This window comes from Lepisma saccharinum, chromosome 3, assembly GCF_977018435.1.
Source record: "Lepisma saccharinum chromosome 3, izLepSacc3.1, whole genome shotgun sequence".
NCBI lineage: Eukaryota > Metazoa > Arthropoda > Insecta > Zygentoma > Lepismatidae > Lepisma > Lepisma saccharinum.
In genome coordinates, this window is record NC_139231.1 from 116259229 (window position 1) to 116279974 (window position 20746).

General features: G+C 40.1%; 1 protein-coding gene across 1 annotated transcript in view; it reads left to right on the forward strand.

The window, feature by feature from the left end:
* The first annotated feature begins 248 nt into the window (after positions 1-248).
* LOC145985339 (protein THEM6-like) overlaps positions 249-20746 on the forward strand; it is a 52471-nt gene continuing 31973 nt past the window's right edge. Inside the window, exon 1 of the mRNA XM_083119234.1 lies at positions 249-473. Coding sequence (XP_082975360.1) covers positions 290-473 — 184 coding nt within the window. The 5' untranslated portion in view covers positions 249-289. The remainder of the gene's footprint in view (positions 474-20746) is intronic.

A 20746-nucleotide genomic window follows, 5' to 3' on the forward strand; every position in this document is an offset into this window, starting at 1 on the left:
TGAGAAGGAGATAGAAATGGAATGAGAGAGAGAGACGTAAAAAAGGGAAGCAAAGGACTTGAAAGAAAGGAGAAAAAGAGAGAGCACTGAACAATTTACCCAAGTCGGCAAGTTTTTTTTCTCACATGGTCCAGCCTGCACTTCAAGGCGAAGCGGTAGTTCAAGAAACCGCCTCCAGAGGACTCGCGTGTCGCTCCATGCCGGCGAGAGCTCGCCGGAATCAGCTGCTGTGTCCAGTGCCGTGCAAATCGCTTATGCGCGAAGTGACAGGGACAGCGGCGTGCCGGCGATGGCAGCCTGTGCAACTCCGCAAGATATGCTGATATGTTACATTGTCGTCGGGATTCTGGCGTGTGTGGTGCTTCTATACGTGTGCCTGGAACTCCCCTACTTCCTTCGGACTCTACTGTGTCTGATTCTTGCTAGGTTTTGCAAGAAGAAGATCAATATTTTGGACGAGACAGTTGTTTACGGTGAGTACCGGTCACGTTAATTTTCCGTCACAATGACAACACTGCCGAATATCTCTCACAGCTCCTCTTACAGCGTAGTGGTTAAACTCTTGCTTTGAAATCAATGGCTGAGTAACACCGTCGCCCTGTAATCAATGGGCCACAGGTTAGGTTGCCGGAGGCTCTGATCCGACTTGAACCTTATGTAGGTCCAGTGTCTATAAGCCTATCTAAGCATAAAGTGGACTGAAAACAGTTTTAAATGAAACTTTATAATTAAGGAATCCTGGGTTCGATTCCCGACAGAAGCATTTTACAGTAAGTTTCGGTCTCGTCAAGTTCTGATTATCCAAGAAATGTGTTTCGGAAAAATCTATTCTTGCTTAGAGCTAATACTGAGGAGAAAGGTTGACACACAAAGTATAAGGAATGCTTTTTATACGTAGGTATGTGGGTTCTATTTTGTTTTAAGCAAGAACACATTTTCTGCAATGTATTTTTCTACCAAATACCTCCGAATCATGTCTATGCCTAAGATAGGGGGCAAAAGCTTTTCTGGGGAGGTCATGTCCCACACTGTCCCCTTTAGAATAATGGCACTTAAAGAATAGCTTGATAGTGCCCTTACCACAGCCGGAAACTTGCAATTTTAAGTCCATATGAGATGAGAAGATAAAGGGAAGAAAGACACAAAAGCAAGAAGTCACTAAAGAAGAGGAAAGAACAGATCATGATGGAGAGAAATAACGGGAATGTAAATAGAGAGGATCGAAACCACGTAGGTTGCAAACTGGAATGAAATATTAACTATTGAACAATTTATATATTCTTAATTATCCCTGTAATGGAAGTTATTGTTGTGTGACGTAATACGTCAGACCGCACAAAAGCGCAAATATTTTAATTTACTAATTACTTGTGTACTAATTAGTAAATTAAATTTACTTATTGGGACTGGACCTACAATTTAAAGTGGGATTCGGTTCACTGTATAATGTGCTTCCACCGGAGATTGAACCCAGGACCTCCTTAATTACCACTACGCCATCGGGGATGCCCTGCAGACCTTGTTGTCCTAATCCACCCTCCGCTCAGTGCTGAATGTAAATCGGCTTGTAATCAATCAAGAGTTCCGAATGCAATATTTGAAATTTCGTCACTTGGAAGTCATGTAAAATTGTAGTTCCGGCCATTGGGCGGCTTTCAAACATTTGGGTCAGTCACTTCATCAAATAAGTATGCATTTTACTGTCCACAGTTCACATTAGCATCACGTGATCCAAACAAAGATAAATAAAAATAAGTGTAAATATTATTTTAAAAATTATACACAATCAAATAAATATTACATTCTTACCTTCATGATCAACAAGTTAATAGAGGTCGCTCCGAAACTAGAAATCATGAATAATCATATTCAAAGATTTTGCATCATATTAATTATTATCGAAACATTTTTTCTTCTTGAAACGAAAGTTGCCTATTATATTTTGTCAGGATGGGTCATAGCCCACTTACGTCAACTCTTGCCGACGCTGCTGATTGTACAGGCCCGCTATCCACTGTTATGAATTAAGAACAAATTTCGGTGACAGAAATTCTTCCTGGAAGAGATTTCCGGTGTTTCACTGTATGGTAGTTTTGTTACGTAATCCATCATCCTAGTGACACAGCTCCAGATTTAGTAAGCAAATAACAATCATTCCTATTCTCCTTATATTCCTGCATATATCTTTTTAGCTTGAACTGGCGAATATGCAGAATAAACGTAAAGTGCTCCGTGTTGAAACAGAACAAAGGAATGTCCACTTATTCTTTCCTTAGTTGCTGATATTAGCATTATTTTTACTTCAGCGACTATGTATGTACCTGATGTTTGTTATTTCTTACAAAACTAATCGATTGAATAGCAAATTTTCGGTGCGTTAGCACTTCTTTTGTTTGCAATTGTCACGCCACACTGAGACTAGATCTTTATCAGAAACTATAGAATGAGGACAGATTTCGCTGGTGGAAAGTCTTGTGGATTAATAACATGTTGTGGAAATAATCAACTTACCAGGATTAAAATTAATGTATCTTGTATCCGCTGTGTGCATCGTTAGGCTAATCGAGACTGGGCCTACAGTTTAAAGTGGGATCAGAACCACTGTGCAATGTGCCTCCACCGGGTATCGAACCCGGGACTTCTTGAATACAAGGCGACGACGTTACCACCATCGTAGAGGCCGTGTTCGCTATAAGAAAGAAGTCAGTGTAAACAAATAAACGTGGTTCTGAGAAATCCCATTGGTTGTTCGAATGGCAGTTGTTGCGCATGTTATAAAGCCATGGCACTAAGATTTGATATAGAGTTTAAAGTAGGATTCGAACCATTATATTCCTCCACTGGGTATCGAACCCACCCCCCTCCCTCTGACTGCAAGGTAACGACGTTACCACTATTCTATCGGGGAGACCCAGGTTCGATTCCTCGGGTAGGTGATCTCACGTGGTGACGTTTCATGCCATGCCCCTACATAAGACGTTTCTGGGGCTCAGCCAGCCTCTCATAAAAAAAATAGATAACTGGGGGGGGGGGTAAAGACAACCGTGGCGTGGTGCTGATCACATTAATTCCACGTTCTCCCTGTTTGCCTCCATGAAATGGTGTAATTTGCAATTTACTTACTGATTTATGTTACAGTGGAAACTTCATCAATGCCCCTCCCCCTTTCAACTTTTCTTTCTGGGAATGCTCCTGAATACAGCATCTTGTTGTAAGATCAACATCTGGGGCGCGTCAGTATCTGAGTGCTCAGCGAGCAACGTGATCGCTCAGCTACTTGACGGCCAAATAGGCGTTGCTCCGCGAGACCTGTTCACTTGATCGCTGAGCGAACTTGAACCTTGCTCGTCACAGGTTTGAACCACAGAATATAGTGTTTTTGTGTTTCGATCTCGTGAGGCAAAGGGAAGAAGAGGAAGACTGTACGAGGATGGCGGGTTGGCGACCAATGAGGAAATATATGATTAACGGCTTGCGATATAACGTAATTACAGGGAAAGTTAAGTAACAAAAGGAAATGTAATAATTCAGTTTTTGTAATTGTATTAAAATGAAAGTGTTGTTTATTACAAATAAAAAATAATTAAATATACACTGTTGTTTTGGGAAGTTGTGCAAGGGTGTGAAATTGAAAATTTCGACAGTTTTGTTCACATCAACTATTCTATTTCCATTATTAACAACTTTTCAAACACTGAAATCTTGTCCACTCGACGCAGCCACATGATCACAGATTATTCAAAGGCACTGATATTTTGATCAATGAGCACACAGCGTCAAGTAAATTATCTGCCTGCTCAATGAGCGAAAATCTAGCTTGGCGAGCATCGCTCAGATACTTGACGGGCCCCATATGTTCAGATGGTTGAACCAGAATTATCAAACTATCTTACTGCTCTAAATGACTACGCAATCAAGCACATGAAATAGTAAAGAACTAGTAATTTGCTAACGTTAAAAAAATCTAGGTGAAAATAAACACAGCCGAAAGTATCTGTACGCATCTGGTGTCTGTTTTACCAATCTGGGTGATCCTAGGGTGGACAAAATATCATCAGGTCGGCTCTGATGTGTAAGTAATCTCTCTTCTCCACTGTTTTTATCCTTCCTCCCTGTTTCTTTTCCTGTTTTCAAGCGCTCTTTCCCCCTCTTTTTCTGTTTCTCCCTTTCTCTCTCTTTCCTTCTTTACTCATCTGTTTATCTATCTCTTTTCTCTCTTTTTATTCTACTGTTTCTTTCTCTCTTTCTTCATCCCTATCTTTTCTAAGTTTCTCTCTTTGAAATCTATTGTCTTCATTTCTGTCTCTCATATTTTCTCGCTTCCTTATTTCTCCCTCCCTCTCTTCTAGGCCATTTAAGTGCGCAAACTTTATTTCGCTGGGAGCCAGAGCCCACCCCCGCTTGGTTGTTAGCGACGCCCCTTGGGAAACCATCAGTGACCTTTGGTCTATTGGTTTTAGAGCTTGGAGAAAGGTCAAGGTAGCGGAAGGTAACCATTTCTCAGAGCTCAGTCGCCGGAAGAACAGCGTCTTCAAGAGAGGAAAAAGAAATAGCAATTAGTCCTCGAGTAAGAGATGTGAGGCAACGATCTCGCGTGCCGAACACCAGGAGCTGAAGGACAAAAATACGACTGAATAATTAATGAAGTCGGAAACTGCAATAAACAATCTCTTGTAAGGCAGCATTTTAATTACGGCATCGTAACGACCGACACTGTACTTCCATGGATTATTAATTAGTCTGTGGGACGATTAATGCGATAATTGCTGCACGTGAGATTTGTAGTATTACTATTAGTTATTGTTTTAGTACCGATGTTTCGTACTTAGTATGGGTCCAGTCCCATTGGCTTTCAATGGGATAGTTACAATTGTGGGAATTAAGCTTTTTGCTTTGGGAGGGGGTCACTCATTGACGGGTTTGTGCCTTACTTTCGGAAGGTAGATTTTTTGGGGGAGGGGGTATGCAAATTTGTATGTCTTACCTTAGAACAATAGTTATAAACTAGGTCGCAAAATCATAACATAACATTTAAACGTAACTTAGAAACACTTACGTTAGTACATTTATTTACATTCTAAGAAAATTCAAACTCTGACACAAAAATAAATAGCTATCTAACTACGTAGTATAACGCCAGAAACTTGACCAAATTTCTATTGGCAAATTCAAACGTAACGTCCATTTCACCTGCCTACAAGTTTCTTGTGAGGGCCTCCCCTATGGCGCAATGGTAGCATCGTCGCATTGTAATCAAGGGGTCCCGGGTTCGAAACCCGGTGGAGGCACATGGTACAGTGACTCCGATCCTACTTTAAACCGTAAGTCCGGCCCGATTAGCCTTACTGTCCATAAAGAGGACTTAAAACACCAACTGAAGACAGTTTCGTGTGAATACTTTAATACCTGTAAAATATCAGCACTATCCCATGAAAACTTGTTTCTCAGCTCGGGAGTTGTACATTTACAGAATGGTGTCCTTCTTTTAATCCCCAAGGCTGCATTCTTTCGACAGGGAAATCTTTCATGAATGGACCATTAATGGATACGAATGATTTTTCAATTGTGTTCGTTACACATTGTTAAACATGCACTATATGTTATCAATTCCATTTTCTTCGAGAAGGATGAAAACATGCCTGGTAGGGATAAAAATAATTTTCTTTTGCCGGCGATAAAAGATTTTGTGGAGGAGAAAACACCAGCAACCCCCCCCCCCTCGTTAATTCGCACATTGGTTACAACCCAGAAGTGTCCATGACTATACAAGTATCTTAAAAAGAATCATCTCTTTTGACAGGCAAGAGTAGCGACACTGAAAGGGGGTAAGTCGCGATCGCCCCTCCTCAAGTTATTATTTTTTTCAAAAAAATATTTTGACTATCAATATACAGGGTATCCGGGCAAGAGTTATACAAAAATACACAAATATTTTAGCATACGTAAAGTTTATTAACTTACTTGTCCCGGTTTTGTACAAAGTAAGTCGGAAAGATTTTGTGTACGCTGGTATAGTGGAACCACAAGGAAAGAAACCTGCGCAGACCCCATCGCGCTGGCGGGTGGGGGAAAAAGACAGGAGGAAGGAGCCTTCAGAGTCGCCAACGTCAGTGTTGCCAGACCTATTGATTTCTCGGTAGGATTCCATAATAAACTATTGCTAAGGCACCTCCGACGGCCAGCTCAAAAACACGTTTCCTGCTCATCTTTACTTGAACATGGAGGGGAGATGTGACAACGAAAGGCGGCACGTTAGCTTCATCTGTGAACACAACTTTCTACCATTTCCTGTCATAAAAATTCCTCGCGATAATAGAGGCATCCCAACCCCTTGTGTCGATGCTGAGAAAGGGCAAATTTGAGGGTGTTTTCCACGCACCCTCTAACCGGAAAATGCGGAAGAGATGAAAGATGTTGGTCGGTTCCTTCGGGCGGTTTACTTTCTTTTGTTTGAAACATGTCCACTCCTGAAATGGAGATCTTCGGTATATTTTCGCCAAACACAGAGTGCTGGGTTTAGCACCATTGTTACAAAAGTATCTGTGACGTTTACACCGTAAACAATGCGCGCCACTCCCCCTTGCCCCCCCCCCCAGTGCGCACAACTATGCCGCCCTTCCCCCCCAAGAACGTCGTTCATCCTCTTCTATTAGATCATCCAAGGAACAATCTCCCGAATTTTTCAAATCTGACCTGGCAACACTGCCCCGAACACCGATAACGGCAGGGAAGTTGCGCGAACGCTTTGGACGGAAGGTTTTTTTTTCCTTGTGGTCGAGCTATACACCTCAACGTGGGCAACATTTGTAGCTCGACATATCCAAACGATACTCAAGCTCATGCCAAGTGTTGACCAGCATTTGAGGCGTTATTAGCGCAACGATACGCTGTCTCAAATCACCCAAATCGTGAACTTTCCTCTTGTACACTATATCTTCAATGAAACCCCATGCAAACAAGTCTAATGGTGGCAAATCTAGAGATCTCGGTGGCCAGGCAGTTTCTGCGCATGCGTGACTGAACAACTTGATCGTGCAAGTGAACTACTGGAATCAGTGATCGATGGTCTATACACTGAGCTTCACTACGAGACAATATAAGGAGTAGTTTTCGCATTATGAGCAGTTATTTTTGTTTACCTCTAGCTCGGACACCCTGTATAATGACAAATTATTACCCATATAATTTCTGTTTTAACTTTCGAAACTTAAAATTTTCGTTAGCCAATATGGTTGCAGTTCTAAATTATATTTGGTTTGAACACTTTGTACTAAAGCCGCAAACTATTTCAGAGAGCTTAACAATAGATTGTCAGCAATCGATATCACATAACCGGTTCGATATCTCAGTGCCTATCTATCATTGCTCATATCTTTGTGCATCTAGCCTTTGAATTAAGTCTGGAAATAGAAGCAGTGCATATGCACACATGCCCTGACCTTTCGCTGTGCGCTCTGGGAGCCTACTGCTCCTATAAATAAGGCCCACAAAATGCCACCTAGGCATGTGCACGCATTTCAGATCGATTGGTATTCTCAGCGTTTCATGGCGTCAGAGGGCGCTCCAATGCCACACTGCACACAAGGCGTCGTCTGTTATGACGTGTTAATGGGTTTCGCCCAGCTTCAGTTGCTTAAAGCGGATTAAAAGAGCTAAGGAAGTGGAAAGTCGTAAAATTCGCTACCGTGTAATATGCTAAATATTGTAGCGAGGCAAGCGTTACTCTTCCAATGTAATTGCTATCATTTTACGTTACTACAGTGGTGGCCAAAAGTCTGGAAAATCATCAAAATTTTCAATTATTCATACTTTTTAATTCTCTCACACTTGATACAATTGATGAAATTTTACATTTTGTTTTTAAAATGTATACTATAAGATTACTTGAACAAATATAGATACAAATTATCATAACTTCCATACTCTAGTATTTTGAAGCATGTCCTTTGTTTTTTAACACTTCCAATATCCGTTTGGGCATAGAGTGTACCAAGCGTTGACAGTAATCTGACGTAATTTCAGTGACCCATACTTCCTTGATTTTTGTACCAGGTCATTGTATGACGTTGGGAACTTCTCCGAGACCTTCATCTTCATGATGGACCATGCATTTTCTAAGATGTTTAGATCTGGTGAACTGCCTGGCCATGGATGGAGCAACTGGTAGTCGCGCGAGGTTAGCCAGGATTTCACTTTCTTATTGCCGTGGCAAGTAACTCCATTTTGTTTAAAATAAGTACACTGATGAATGTCCATAACAGCTGCAAGCTTGTGTTGAAGGATCTGTAGATACACCTCTCCATTTATGGTAGTTTTCCTTGGTATTATCCACGTCCTTTTGCGGAAATACAACCCCAGACCATTACTTTTTCTGCTTGCTTCACAGTAGGGACGACATAACGTTGGTCATACCTTTTGTTTTTGGGGCATCTTACATATTTATTATAATGGAAAAACTGAGTAAATGTTGATTCATCAGAAAACATCACTGATTCCCAATCCTCTGCTGTCCAAGCCATGTAACGACGACAAAATTTTATACGATCAGTGATATTTTTTTGTGATAGTTTCGGCTTCTTTGCTGGAGTGTAGGATTTCAGACCTGCATCAAACATTCTACGTCTAATGGTTCGGCATTTGTTGTCTTCTGGAGGGTTTGATCATATTTTAGCAGTAGTAGTTTTGGGAAATTGTTTGCATAATCTAACAATTGCTGTGTCTGTTCGATCAGACGTAACACGTGGCCTGCCATTTCGTGTGCGAGACTTGAATGAACCGATTTCTTGAATTCTATTCAGTGACAGTACTTGGAGCTATCTTGAATTGGGCTGCAATTTAGGATTTTGACTTACCCTCTTGATGCAATATGCTGATCTGGGCCCTGGTCTCTGGGCTCAGTTCAGATCCCTTTTATCTTCTTGCCAACATTATTCGCGGAAACACAGGTGCAGGTGTTGAAAATACACACTAGTTAACACACTAGCACTAAATTATATTTGTATAAAAACGAGAATAGATAAAAACAACACACACACACAAAACTAAAAGGAAGTCTCTCCTCCCCCTTCCACTTTTAATTTTCAAATCCCACTAACAAGTGTTCAGAATACAGCTGTACTGTACCTTCTCAATTCACAGATATCCACTGTTTCGCAACAACAATCACTGGTATTTATCAAGCAAAAATATGCTCACAGTAAAAACAAATAAAGTCAAAAATGTTGCAACAGAAACTTCAACAATGCACTCAATAATACCCTTATAATATTGTTTGCTACATCAGAATAAGCTTTGAAGTCATTGATAAAATTATATATAGTTCAAATGAGAAACCAACCTTTGCATAAGAAGAAGAAGAAGAAGAAGAAAAATATAATATTATTTACAGAAACCAGTGATATAATATCCTGCCACTTGTATGAATATGTAGGCTAATAGAAAACAAAAGAATAGAAGGACATAAAATTTATTTGTATGTGAAAGCCAAAAATAGAGATTTCTTAAAGCATTTTCCAGACTTTTGGCCACCACTGTATATGGTTAACACTGTTAAGCACAGAAATATACTTTCTCTGTACTGTTGAGCCTTGTTTCCATGTTAATAAAACATTAAAAATGCTGACCAAGGCAAAATTTATTGTATAAAAGAAATACACTAAAATCGTAACGTTTGCACCCTCTAACAGGGTGTTCTTCAGACGAAGATTCACAATAAATAAATAAAATTTATTGTAAATTATTGTTTATTTATACATAAATAAAATGTATTGTGTATCTTCGTCTGAAGAAGATCCTGTGAGAGGGTGTAAACGTTACGATTTTAGTGTATATTTTTTATGCAATAAATTTTGCTTTGATCAGCATTTTAATGTTTTATTATATGCGTTACTTTTTCTTAAATGTAACATAAGAAATTTTGAATTAACTAATTTATGTCATCATAAATATATCACCACTGATATTTTTGCTATGAGTTGATACGAGGGTTGCTATTTATGTATCCGGAATAACAGACAAAAAAATATGTATCATTGAAAATGGTTTTATTGTTTTTCAAAATATTCTCCATGATGATCGATGCACTTTTGCATACGTTTGAACCAATTCTCATAGTACTTTGTCGATTCCGATTGAGGTATCTCAAAAACATGCATTTTGAACGCATCAATCGCTTCTTCTGGCATCGAAAGTCGTTGACCACGTATCTTATTCTTCACGTACGGAACGAAAAGAAATCATTTGGTGCTAAATCAGGGCTATACGGCGGATGACCCATCAATTCAATGTTTTTACCAGTCAAATACTGAGTTGTTTGGACCGATGTGTGACAACTCGCATTGTCATGGTGAAGAATGATCCTGCGTAGCTGGTTGTTTTTTTCTGATTTCCCCAAAGACTTCTGATAAACAAATGGTTGTGTACCATTCAGAATTGACGGTTCTACGATTCTCTAGTGGCACTGTAGCCACATGTCCATTTCCCCCCCCCCCACCCAAAAAAAACAGGCGACCATTTGCTTGGAAGTGCTTCTTGCACGAACAACTTTTGCCCGACCCTGTGGCCGAGTGGTTAGCACATCACGCTGCGACGCCAAGGGTCCCGGGTTCGAATCCCGGTCGGGCTTGGTTGTTTGTGAATGTCCATTCATCAATTTCATCATTTCATCACTCATACCCATCTTCGCAAATTAGCCAAGAGGCACAAAACGCGAAGTAAAATAAACTAAATCAACAACGAACAACTTTTGTTGGGTTTGGCTCATCTTGGAACACCCACACCGTCGACTGCTCTTTGCTTTCGGGCTCATATACATAGATCCAAGATTCGTCACCTGTGTAGATGTTATGCACGGCTTTTGAAGCACCACGATTGTATTTTGTGAGTATTTGTTTGCACCAATCGACACGAGCCTTTTTTGAGCGATTGTCTAATTATGCGGGATCCAATGCGAACAAATCATCTTCACGGCTAAATGTTCATGCAATATCTTATGTATGCTAGTCATGCTAATGCCCATCGATGCCTCAATCTCACGATATGTCAAATGACGATCTTGCATTATCAGTTCTCGCACAGCATCAATGTTTTCTGGCACAACAACCGATTTTGGACGGCCTTCTTTAGATTCGTCCGTGAGCGAACGACGGCCACGATTGAATTCACTAAACCAGTGACATACAGTGCTTTTAGATGGTGCTTCATCGCAAAAAGTCGAAGTGAGTTGATCGATGCACTGTTGTTGAGATAATCCACGTCGAAAGTCGTAGAAAATCATTGCTCGAAAATGTTCTCGAGTTAATTCCATTGTTGGCCTCCGATGAAATTTTCAAGTCAGTTCTAATTGCAACCGATTCAGCCTCTGAGCTAAATTCTTTACAGTTTGCATCATGGTCATGTCATACGGAATGGTACATTGTTAACATAAGAATACTCACACTGAAATTAACGAGATTGGGATATGATATCAACTTTATTTGGACACCTGGACATTCTTTAATAGAAGGGAACAATATAGCAGATACTTTGGCAAAATATGCAGCGAATCAAACAATCCAACGGCCGCTTTCAATAAAGATTCCGTCCGTAGTTTTGGAATCACACACTAGAAAAATACTATTTACTGACTGGCAAAGCTTGTGGACAAATATTGGCACTCAATGCGGTAAGGCCTACTATTCTATACAAGAAAGAATTCCAAAGGAATGTTGGTTTAAACAGATTCAATTCTCCCGAAGTTTCCTCACAACTATAATGCGCTGCAGGTTAAATCACACTATCGCCGCAGCTCACCTTTACAAGGAGAATTTAGTGACTTCACCAGTTTGTTTGTGCAATGAATATACTGCAACTCCAAACCACATTATATTTCAATGCAAACTTTATGAAACTTACAGAGAACCATTTTTACAGGAATTGTACAGGAGTGGACATCAAGCGCCACTGACACTCCCTTGTTTAATGACTTCACCTTCATCCTCGGTAATCTTAATAAGTCTAATATAATTCTGTAAAAGTGTAATGAAATTTGGAAACTATTTATTATAAAAGGAATAATTGTGAGTAAATATTATGTGCATACATGTATATAATACCAATTGATAAATTGTTAACTGGTACATGGATTTTGTCCACAACCAATAAATATTTTATTATTACAAACAAAAATAGCATCCGTAAGCACAACGTTCTGGGTACATATACCATAGAAATGTCCAACTTTACGATGGATATATTAGATGTTACTTAGCAACATTAGTGTTGCCAGTTGCGGATACCTAAATAGCAACCTATGTACAAACATTTATAAAAACAGGACTGAAATATTGAAATGAATCTATTGTATAATTGTATGTAGAGCAGAGAATTTATTCTATTTCTTCAGCTATCACTTCCATCTTTCTCTTTGTTTCTTTTCAGTTTCTCTCCCTCACCACTATTTCCTTTTCAAACACCCGCTCTGTCTTTTCTACCTTCTATCTTTTCTCCTCAACTATCTTTCTCTCTCTTGTCGTTTTTCTCTTGAATTTTCTTCGCTTCTCCCCTTCTCTCTCAATTTTCACTCTCTTCTTTCGCATTCTCTTTCTCTCTCTCTCTCCTTTTCTGTTTCGTCTTTCTATTTATCTCTTATCTTCTCTTTCTCTCTCTTTCGCCATATCTATCTCCTTGTCTCTCTTATTCGTTCCTACTGAAAATGCATTTACCCTTCACTCTTCAATTATAACTAAAATAATTCAGACGTCAGACCCTTCTTCTCAGAAGTCAGTCTTTTCTTTTATACGGTGCAAGAAAAGCCATGAATCCAACTAATATAAAGCTGCACATTTTGAAATAATATCTTAAAACATTTAATTTATTAATTAATGCTAGTTTGGATTAAAAATAATTAATTGTTGCGCCGGAATGGCCTTCCCAAGGGGGGCCATGAATAACTATACAATAACTCTAATATATGGATGAGTCTACTATATGGCCGCAGATTTTAAAATTCGGCTAGCAACAGCGCAAAAATTTATAATGACATGTTTATTATTCTGAATTAATGATGATACAGAAATCGCACAAACATTAAAAAAACACATATAGTACTCATTATTTTTTTTTTGAAAAAAAAAAGGCAATGGAAATATCCACAAGCGACCTCAAAATATCAAAAATTTGAAAATTCAGGTTTCCAGGTGAAATTTTTCAGGCGCCATGGCGATCTGTATTTTCTACCTCTCATTATAACTATCGCCTTTTCTTCACACTCTGTCTTCCCTCCTGTCTCGCCTTTCTCATTCTCCCCTCCCTTTCTCCTCTCTCTCTTTACCTCTCCCCCCTTCCCCCTCTGTCTCACCTTTCTTTTCGTCTCCGTCTCTCTCCTCCCTCTCTCTCACCTTTATTTTATTCTCCTTTCCTTCCCCCCTCTTTCAGTCCTCTCCCTCTCACGCTCTCTCATTTGTTTCATCAGAACTTCTGTAAGTTCAGAAGTCCGTGACCAACGAATCAGTTTCTGCACGCGTTATGATATTAGAGTTCCTGAAATACATCGTTCGCAAGGTCTGTCACGGCAAGCAAAGCTCATGAACTCTCTCTTTCCCAATCTCCTGTTTCTCATTCTATAGAAAGTAAGATTCTATAATGTTTCAGTTTTGAATTTTGTTAAGGCGTCTCAGGTTCGATACTCTGTGAAAGTACAATGGAATTAGCATCTAGAAGGAATCGGGAACTCTAAAAATGCATTATTTTCAGACGTTTCACAGTAAACATAATTGATAGGCTATTATTATTAGCGCCATGCTTTATTCCTCTGCCAATCAACGACCAACTTGTAGTTTTACTCACTACAAGAGTATCCGTAGATTAGTACAATAAATAAGAATAAAATTAGATAGTTTTGTAAAAATGTGTGTCTTTGTGTGCATATAGCTATTTAGTACAGACATAAAAAAATCCAATTTAAATATTAACATATTCTCTTGGACAATAAGGCGTCCCCGATCGCGCAGTGGTAGCGTCATCGCCTTGTAATTAAGGGTTCCCGGGTTCGATACCCGTTGGAGGTACATTGCATAGTGGTTCGGATCCCACTTTAAACTGTAAGTCCAGTCCCGATTAGCCTTTCTGTGCATAAAGTGGACTTAAAACAACAAATCAATCAATCAATCTTGGACAATAAGATATAAGAAGCAGTTGTGTGCATCGTAGGTATATATTTAAAACAGTATCATTACATTTAAATTAATTACGGTTAACTATGTAACACCTTTTAATACTTTAAAAACGGTCATGACTGTTTTACGGTACTTGGATGGCAGTTGACGGTTTTAGACTGTCACCTTCTCAAGTCACCTTTTACAGTGTGTAACAAAATTAATATTGAGCGAAAAGAAAATGGTGTAGCTCTTTCTCGAATTTGATAAACGGCAACTAACAGGTTCTTCATAGCGAATCGAACCCAAGCTTCTCCGGTAAATAGTCAAGCCATTGCAGGAAACGATACATTGGTAGACACGCTTTGTGCCTATTGAAGATGAATAAATATTCCTGAAGGTCACATTCCATATACTAAAATGAGGCGCGCATTACACACAATGACTATCGATTTTCAAGAAAGCAATACTGACACGTGTGCTAAGGTGATTGTGTGTCTGCTTATATTGTACAACATTGAACGCTGTATACAATAAAACAGTGGCCGAAATGACGGGGAGTCAGTGAGGAACAACTCCTCAGAAAGTGAATATGTTGTGATAAAATGGAATTAGATATTTCATCTTTGTAATTTCATTTCAATGAGAATATATTTCACCTATTATAATAGGCAAGTTCGTTGCAAAAACACCAGAATTTCAAATACAAGCAGTGCTTTAAGAGGGGGTGGGGCAGCCCGTTTTTGAAAAAAAAAAAGTGTTGCTTTCCCTCTTCTTCCTCGTCTGAAAAAAAAGGACATCCTGTGATGACTTCACTTGTCTGTCCTTGCAAGAATTGTTATTCTGTAATTTTCTTGTTTTCGTCGCTTTTTCTTCATATTTAGGCTAATTGTGACGATATTCAATATGCATTCGCCGGGGGAATCTGGATTACAAGGTAAGAGCGTTAGCCAGTACTCTATCGAGGAGGCTTTGGCCGGATGAACGTATAGATAAAATTGCTGAAGTGGCATTCAGAAAAGGAACACACATGCTCATGAATATTGATTTGATGGTTCTTTTTGTTATTTAGCGTCACTTTTATATCACTTGCGGCTAATCGCGACGAGTGATTTGATGAAACCGATGAAGGGATACTTACAAAGGACACGTGCCCAGACCTTGATTTGAACTCCAAACCCCTGGCGTATTGCGCGCTGCGCTAACCAATCCGCCACGTGGTTGGCAATAGTGACTTGACATTGAAGAAAGAACACTCGCAAAGAAACGTCCAAGCCTACGCCGGGACTCGAAACTGGAGCCATGGGTTTAGGTTCTTGACTTGTCGTGCATGGAAGAGCATTTTCACCAAAAGGACACAGGGCGTAGTCTCGCAACCATCTGGTGCCGTGACTGCAGCTCCAACGTCGCTAAGGTGAACCTGAAGCTCCGGAGTACGGGCGTCGGAAGCTTGGAAAGTCTGCCGGTCGACGGACGATGCGTTGCGTTGCGGTGCAGGATCCTAGCGAGATCGATACGAACTCCCGTAGTCTAGAGGCAGATCGTCGGGCGACCTTGACCGGGTTGACGCAACGTGTTCGTGCCCGAGGTCGGCGGAGATTTCTCAGCTGAGAAAGGACCTCTCACTTACTTCCTGCGGAATCTTTTGTACCGGCAGGGCGTGATGCGTGATCTGCCGTTTTATGCGCTCGGGCTCTGGGACGATAGCATTAAAAAAAATAGATTGGTTCATTTGGTTTATTTTACTTCGCATTTCTGCCAATTTGGCCTAACCGCGACGATGAGGGTAAGTGATGATATGATGAAATTGATGAAGGGACACTCACAAAGAACACCCATGCCTGGATTCGAACCTGGGACCACTGGTTTCGTAGCCGTTGTAGTAAACACTCCGCTACGGAGTTTATTGACTAAACGCACGGCCAGGGGCGTAGACTTGTCAAAATTATTGGAGGGGCTTTTATCACTGAAATGAATTAATTAATGACTCGCTCTCTCCCTTTTTAAGTTTTGGCCTCAGTGTTCGGAATCTCGTAAAAGCCCATGAATTCCTCAATAATATCAACATTTTCATTCACAGTTCGAATGCAGAATGTCAATTGTCCACGGATGGATATGTCACAAGTTTCGTCAACCATAATAGCAAAATATTCCTGACTTTTAATATCTGTTACCACGGAGCGCAAAACAGATCTCCCTAATATATCAATGATCTCGTTCTGAATGTCATGTGAGAGTCATTTGTAGCCCGAACGTCCCATCCACTACCCTAGTTCATGCACATCGTCTTTTGAAACTCTTTTAGTAAAAATTTTAACAATACTCATAATTACATACTTAGTATATAGTAATAAGTCATGTGTTTTGCTGTCTCTGGTCATAGCCTCCCACAAAGTTGATGGTTTAGCGGTCTCAGCCCCCCCAAATTGATGGTCTCTCTAGAACATTTTAAATGTGTATTTAAAGTTAAGTTCATCTGGCTCAATTCAGAGTAAACTTTACAAGAGAAGCAAAATAATACATTAGATCCTGTTAAGCAAAATTATTAGGGGGGCTCTGCCCCACATCGTTAACATTGGGGGGCTCGAGCCCCCCCCCCCAAGCCCCATGGAGTCGGCGCCTATGCGCAGGGCCATGAAATTAGGTGGGTAGCAGAAGTGCGCGCTTTTGCCACGTCGGAGCACAACCCCGTGTGTTCGGAAGTTTAAGAGAATGAAATATCTCGTTGTAGAGTTGGTCTCTGTAATTCATTTGATACAAACTGACAGCATTTGCTCGAAAGGTCAGGGATGACATCAAAGTGCCCCGGAGAGAAGTCGGTCTGACGCTCATCTAGGCAACGCAGCCCGGTTGACTTTGCCACGCAGCAGGAACCAGCGTCGTGTGTCACTCTCTCGCTTTGCTTTTTCCATACGTGGCACCAGCGCAATTTTTACAATGTAAACCATTAGTGACGTATTAATCAAAACTATCAGATTAATCGAAAATCAGGAATCCGTAATTTAAAATTAGCTTTTCGTTATTAAAAATACGCACAAATAATAAAAATTCTTCCAAAATCTCATTAACCCGCTCCGTTCACCTTCTGCAATATTTATCTTTAATACAAAGTTTTCCAACACTAAAAGTTTCGTAGGTCATTTCGATACTTTCTGCACATCAAACTTTTTCCACCATAATGGGGATTTTCTTGACACAATGTGACCACATCCAGGGGTACCAACTTTTGAAAAGGGTGAGCTGGACTCAGAGATTTGTTGTATACATTTGTTCAACGCACAACACATATCGTAAGTCCTTGTCCTCCCTTACTTTCGCAATAACAATATGACCACGGACAGAGTAAAGCATGTGACAAGCAGGAAATTGGAGATCTAAGAAATTATTATAAACAGTAATTAAGTTTTGAGAATTCTTTCAGCGTGTTATTATGAAACCGTTTGTTTTACTCGGGGATTTTATTTCTAAAATATAATAAAATATGAGGCAAATTATTGGGTGCGGACGTGTCCTAAAGGCCCATGTAAGTTGGCGTCACTGATCTCATTGTCAAACGTCCGTCGGTCCTGCCCGGCCATGGTTATGCTTCACATTTTGTGTCGAATGACTGTTGGCGGTAAAGTGAATGCATCGCTTGAATGTCAAGCCACGCGAAGGACGGAACGATAGTGTTGCAATATGCACATATTAATCCCTAGGTAAGAATGTTTACCATCGCTTGTGGAAAAGAAGATGCGGGGCAGTCACTAGCGCCATGGACCACTGATTAAATGTATATAGACCGCGGCTCAAGAAAATCATAGAGTGATATACAAAACTTCAACCAATTACATTGTAGGGTGTATTATTTGTATTACATGTTGTGTTTATATTGTAACAAAAAAATCTGATTGCTCGTTTTAAACAACGGGCAATACTTTTTATTTCAAGTTTTGTATCATAAGTAGCTACCGTCAGTATATTCAATTTATCTGAAGCTATTACATGGGTTTACAGTTTTTAAAGGACAACACATCTTACATCAGAAAATGCGCATTTGTACACTCGATTTCGAGTGTTCAGCTTCTGATATTTTCCCCCATCTGCATATTGCAGCACTAGCGTATAGATTTGGATTTCGTTTCAATGGTTAAATTTACCTCTTACCGTCGTTTCATCATGGGACAAACGAGGTAAATAAGCTATTGCCCCCTCCCCCCTCCCTCAGTCGAAACTGCAGTGTAAAAGTTCAGCCGAAAATGGATTCAATGTGACCCCATACGTAGCGATTGCTACCACAACAGTTTTAAGCAATCCGATTGGCCGACCGCTAACCTGACGTAATTTGTGTGAGCTTAGGTTAGGTAGAAGAAGAAAAAGTGTTGTGGTACTAATTTCAACCGTGACCATACGGCAGCGGTAGCAGACGATTTTCGCTTCCAGACTGCAGCCTTTACTCAACTTTGCACAATTAGTAACTAAAAAAAAAAGAATCATGCGAGAAAAGCGAGAGAGTTTCATAAGAGCAACGGATGCTCTATCTCATTGCAAGTGATGCGTGAGAAGCTTAAATTAATTAGCTAGCTGTTAACATCGGAGAAATGCTACGATAGCAACCTCAAAGGGCAGAGATCTCTACGCAGATTGCGATAATGTTTCCGCACGGCAGACTTTCGATTTTGTAAGCTTATCCGCTCCGGAAGTTTGAAGTTTGTATTACCTATACTTGACTCAACACAACCGGATGTCGATTTGTAGCGTTCTCGGGCGATAACGATCTACTGAAGCAGGCCATTCGATCGTCAGATGCAAAGGTGTTCAAAATGAATCTAGGACAATTGCGATGGCGGACAATTGCGATGAAGCCAAAATCACGGACAATTGCGATGATTTTGACGGTGAAGATCATTTTACAAATTAATGGTAGGACAATCAGGACCTAACCTAACCTAACCAAAGGCGCCACAGAACTAATAATGCTGTAGAAGGTTGGAACAACAAAATAAATAGGTGGCTTGGAAGACCGCGTCCAAAAATTCATAATGTTCTGGCCTGCCTCAAGAGCCAAGCAGAAGACACCAACATGAAGTACATGCGGATGGAACTTAATCGGGAAGGTCAGGAAATGAAGAAACGTGACATTAAAATCGACGAGAGAGTTGGGAAGTGTATTCGCACATACGAGGAAACTGGTGACTTCAAAAGGTGGTCTGTTGGCTCTAGCCCATGCTCAAAAACTTGATTGAACCAAATTCCCATCCGAAAATATCAATATTTCACATAATTCTCTTGTAAGAGGTATTGTACGGGGTGTTAAGTTACCCTTCAATTTGATAGAAGATTTAAAATGTCATCGCAATTGTCCACCCGCCTTTTCACTTCTGTGTTCATCGCAATTGTCCGCCATCGCAATTGTCCGGCCTTTAATGAAAGGATGAATGATATAATTTAATTTACTTCGCGTTTCTGTCACTTTTGGCTGAAGACAAATGTTGATAAGATACGTAGATGAAGGGAAAGTCATAAACACATATGGACAGCATACAAGTCCCATAGATCAGCGGGCCTCAATATTTTTTTCTCATTGTGCCCTTTAGTCGCAACTAAACGTCTAATGTACCTCCACCATAGGTTTTCTCCGAATAGTGGTTTTAGAGGATTTTTTGGGCTACCTGATTGATGGACCATTTTGGAGGCGTGTGTCTGCAAGAGAGCAAAATGGCAATTCGGGCTGTATGTGGAAAGATGGTAAACAAATAAGCATTAGAATCCTACGTTTATTATTTTATTGGGTGTTCCTACGTTTACAATCATTATGATTAGTTACAAAAATAAAAATGTGAAACACATGTATGTTAAGAAATACAAAATTTTTAGTTTCATATATTTTCCCAGAGTTATTGAAAAAAGTAAAGAACAAAAATAAGTTTGTAAACAAGCTTTGAAGCACAATTTTGGAGGTTTTTTATTGTTAATCCTCAGAGTTTCTAGTAAGAAGGATGCGCATACATAGCCTGACACAGTTTCTTGATGTCTGGTTCTGCACTTGAAACTTTCAAGCGGAGATTCGGTTCCAAATTTAGTCTATTATAGATTTCGAACGGGTATTTTATTTCAAAACACATGAAACAAACATAAGAGTGTCAGTGACAAAATCAGCCTTATTTTCCTGTTGAGTGTTAAGGCTATGAAGTCTTAAACAATGAAGTCTACTCTACACACCTGCAGCAAAAAGGTTGTCGTGTGGGTATTCTCGACATTTCTCTTCTGAGCTAATCGCGTACCCCCTTCAAGTCGCTCATGTACCCTTGAGGGAACGCGTACCACAGTTTGAGAACCACTGCCATAGAGGATTATACTAATCATGGGTCAGACGTCAAACCCTCGTTAGTATCCAAATTCAATCCAGGGTGTAGATACTACTTGGAAGTGAGATTGATATTTGGGTGTCTTTGAGAAAGGGTCACCCTTACACCCAATGACCGATCTGGAGTAGTAGTCTCGGTACGAAACAAGAGGCCCTGGGATCGACTCCCGTGTAAAGCTGGGCGATTCTTTGCGGGTGTTATTCCTCATCGATCTCTCTTTTTCGGTTGTTTTACGCCGTTTTCTACATCTTGGAATAATCGTGACGA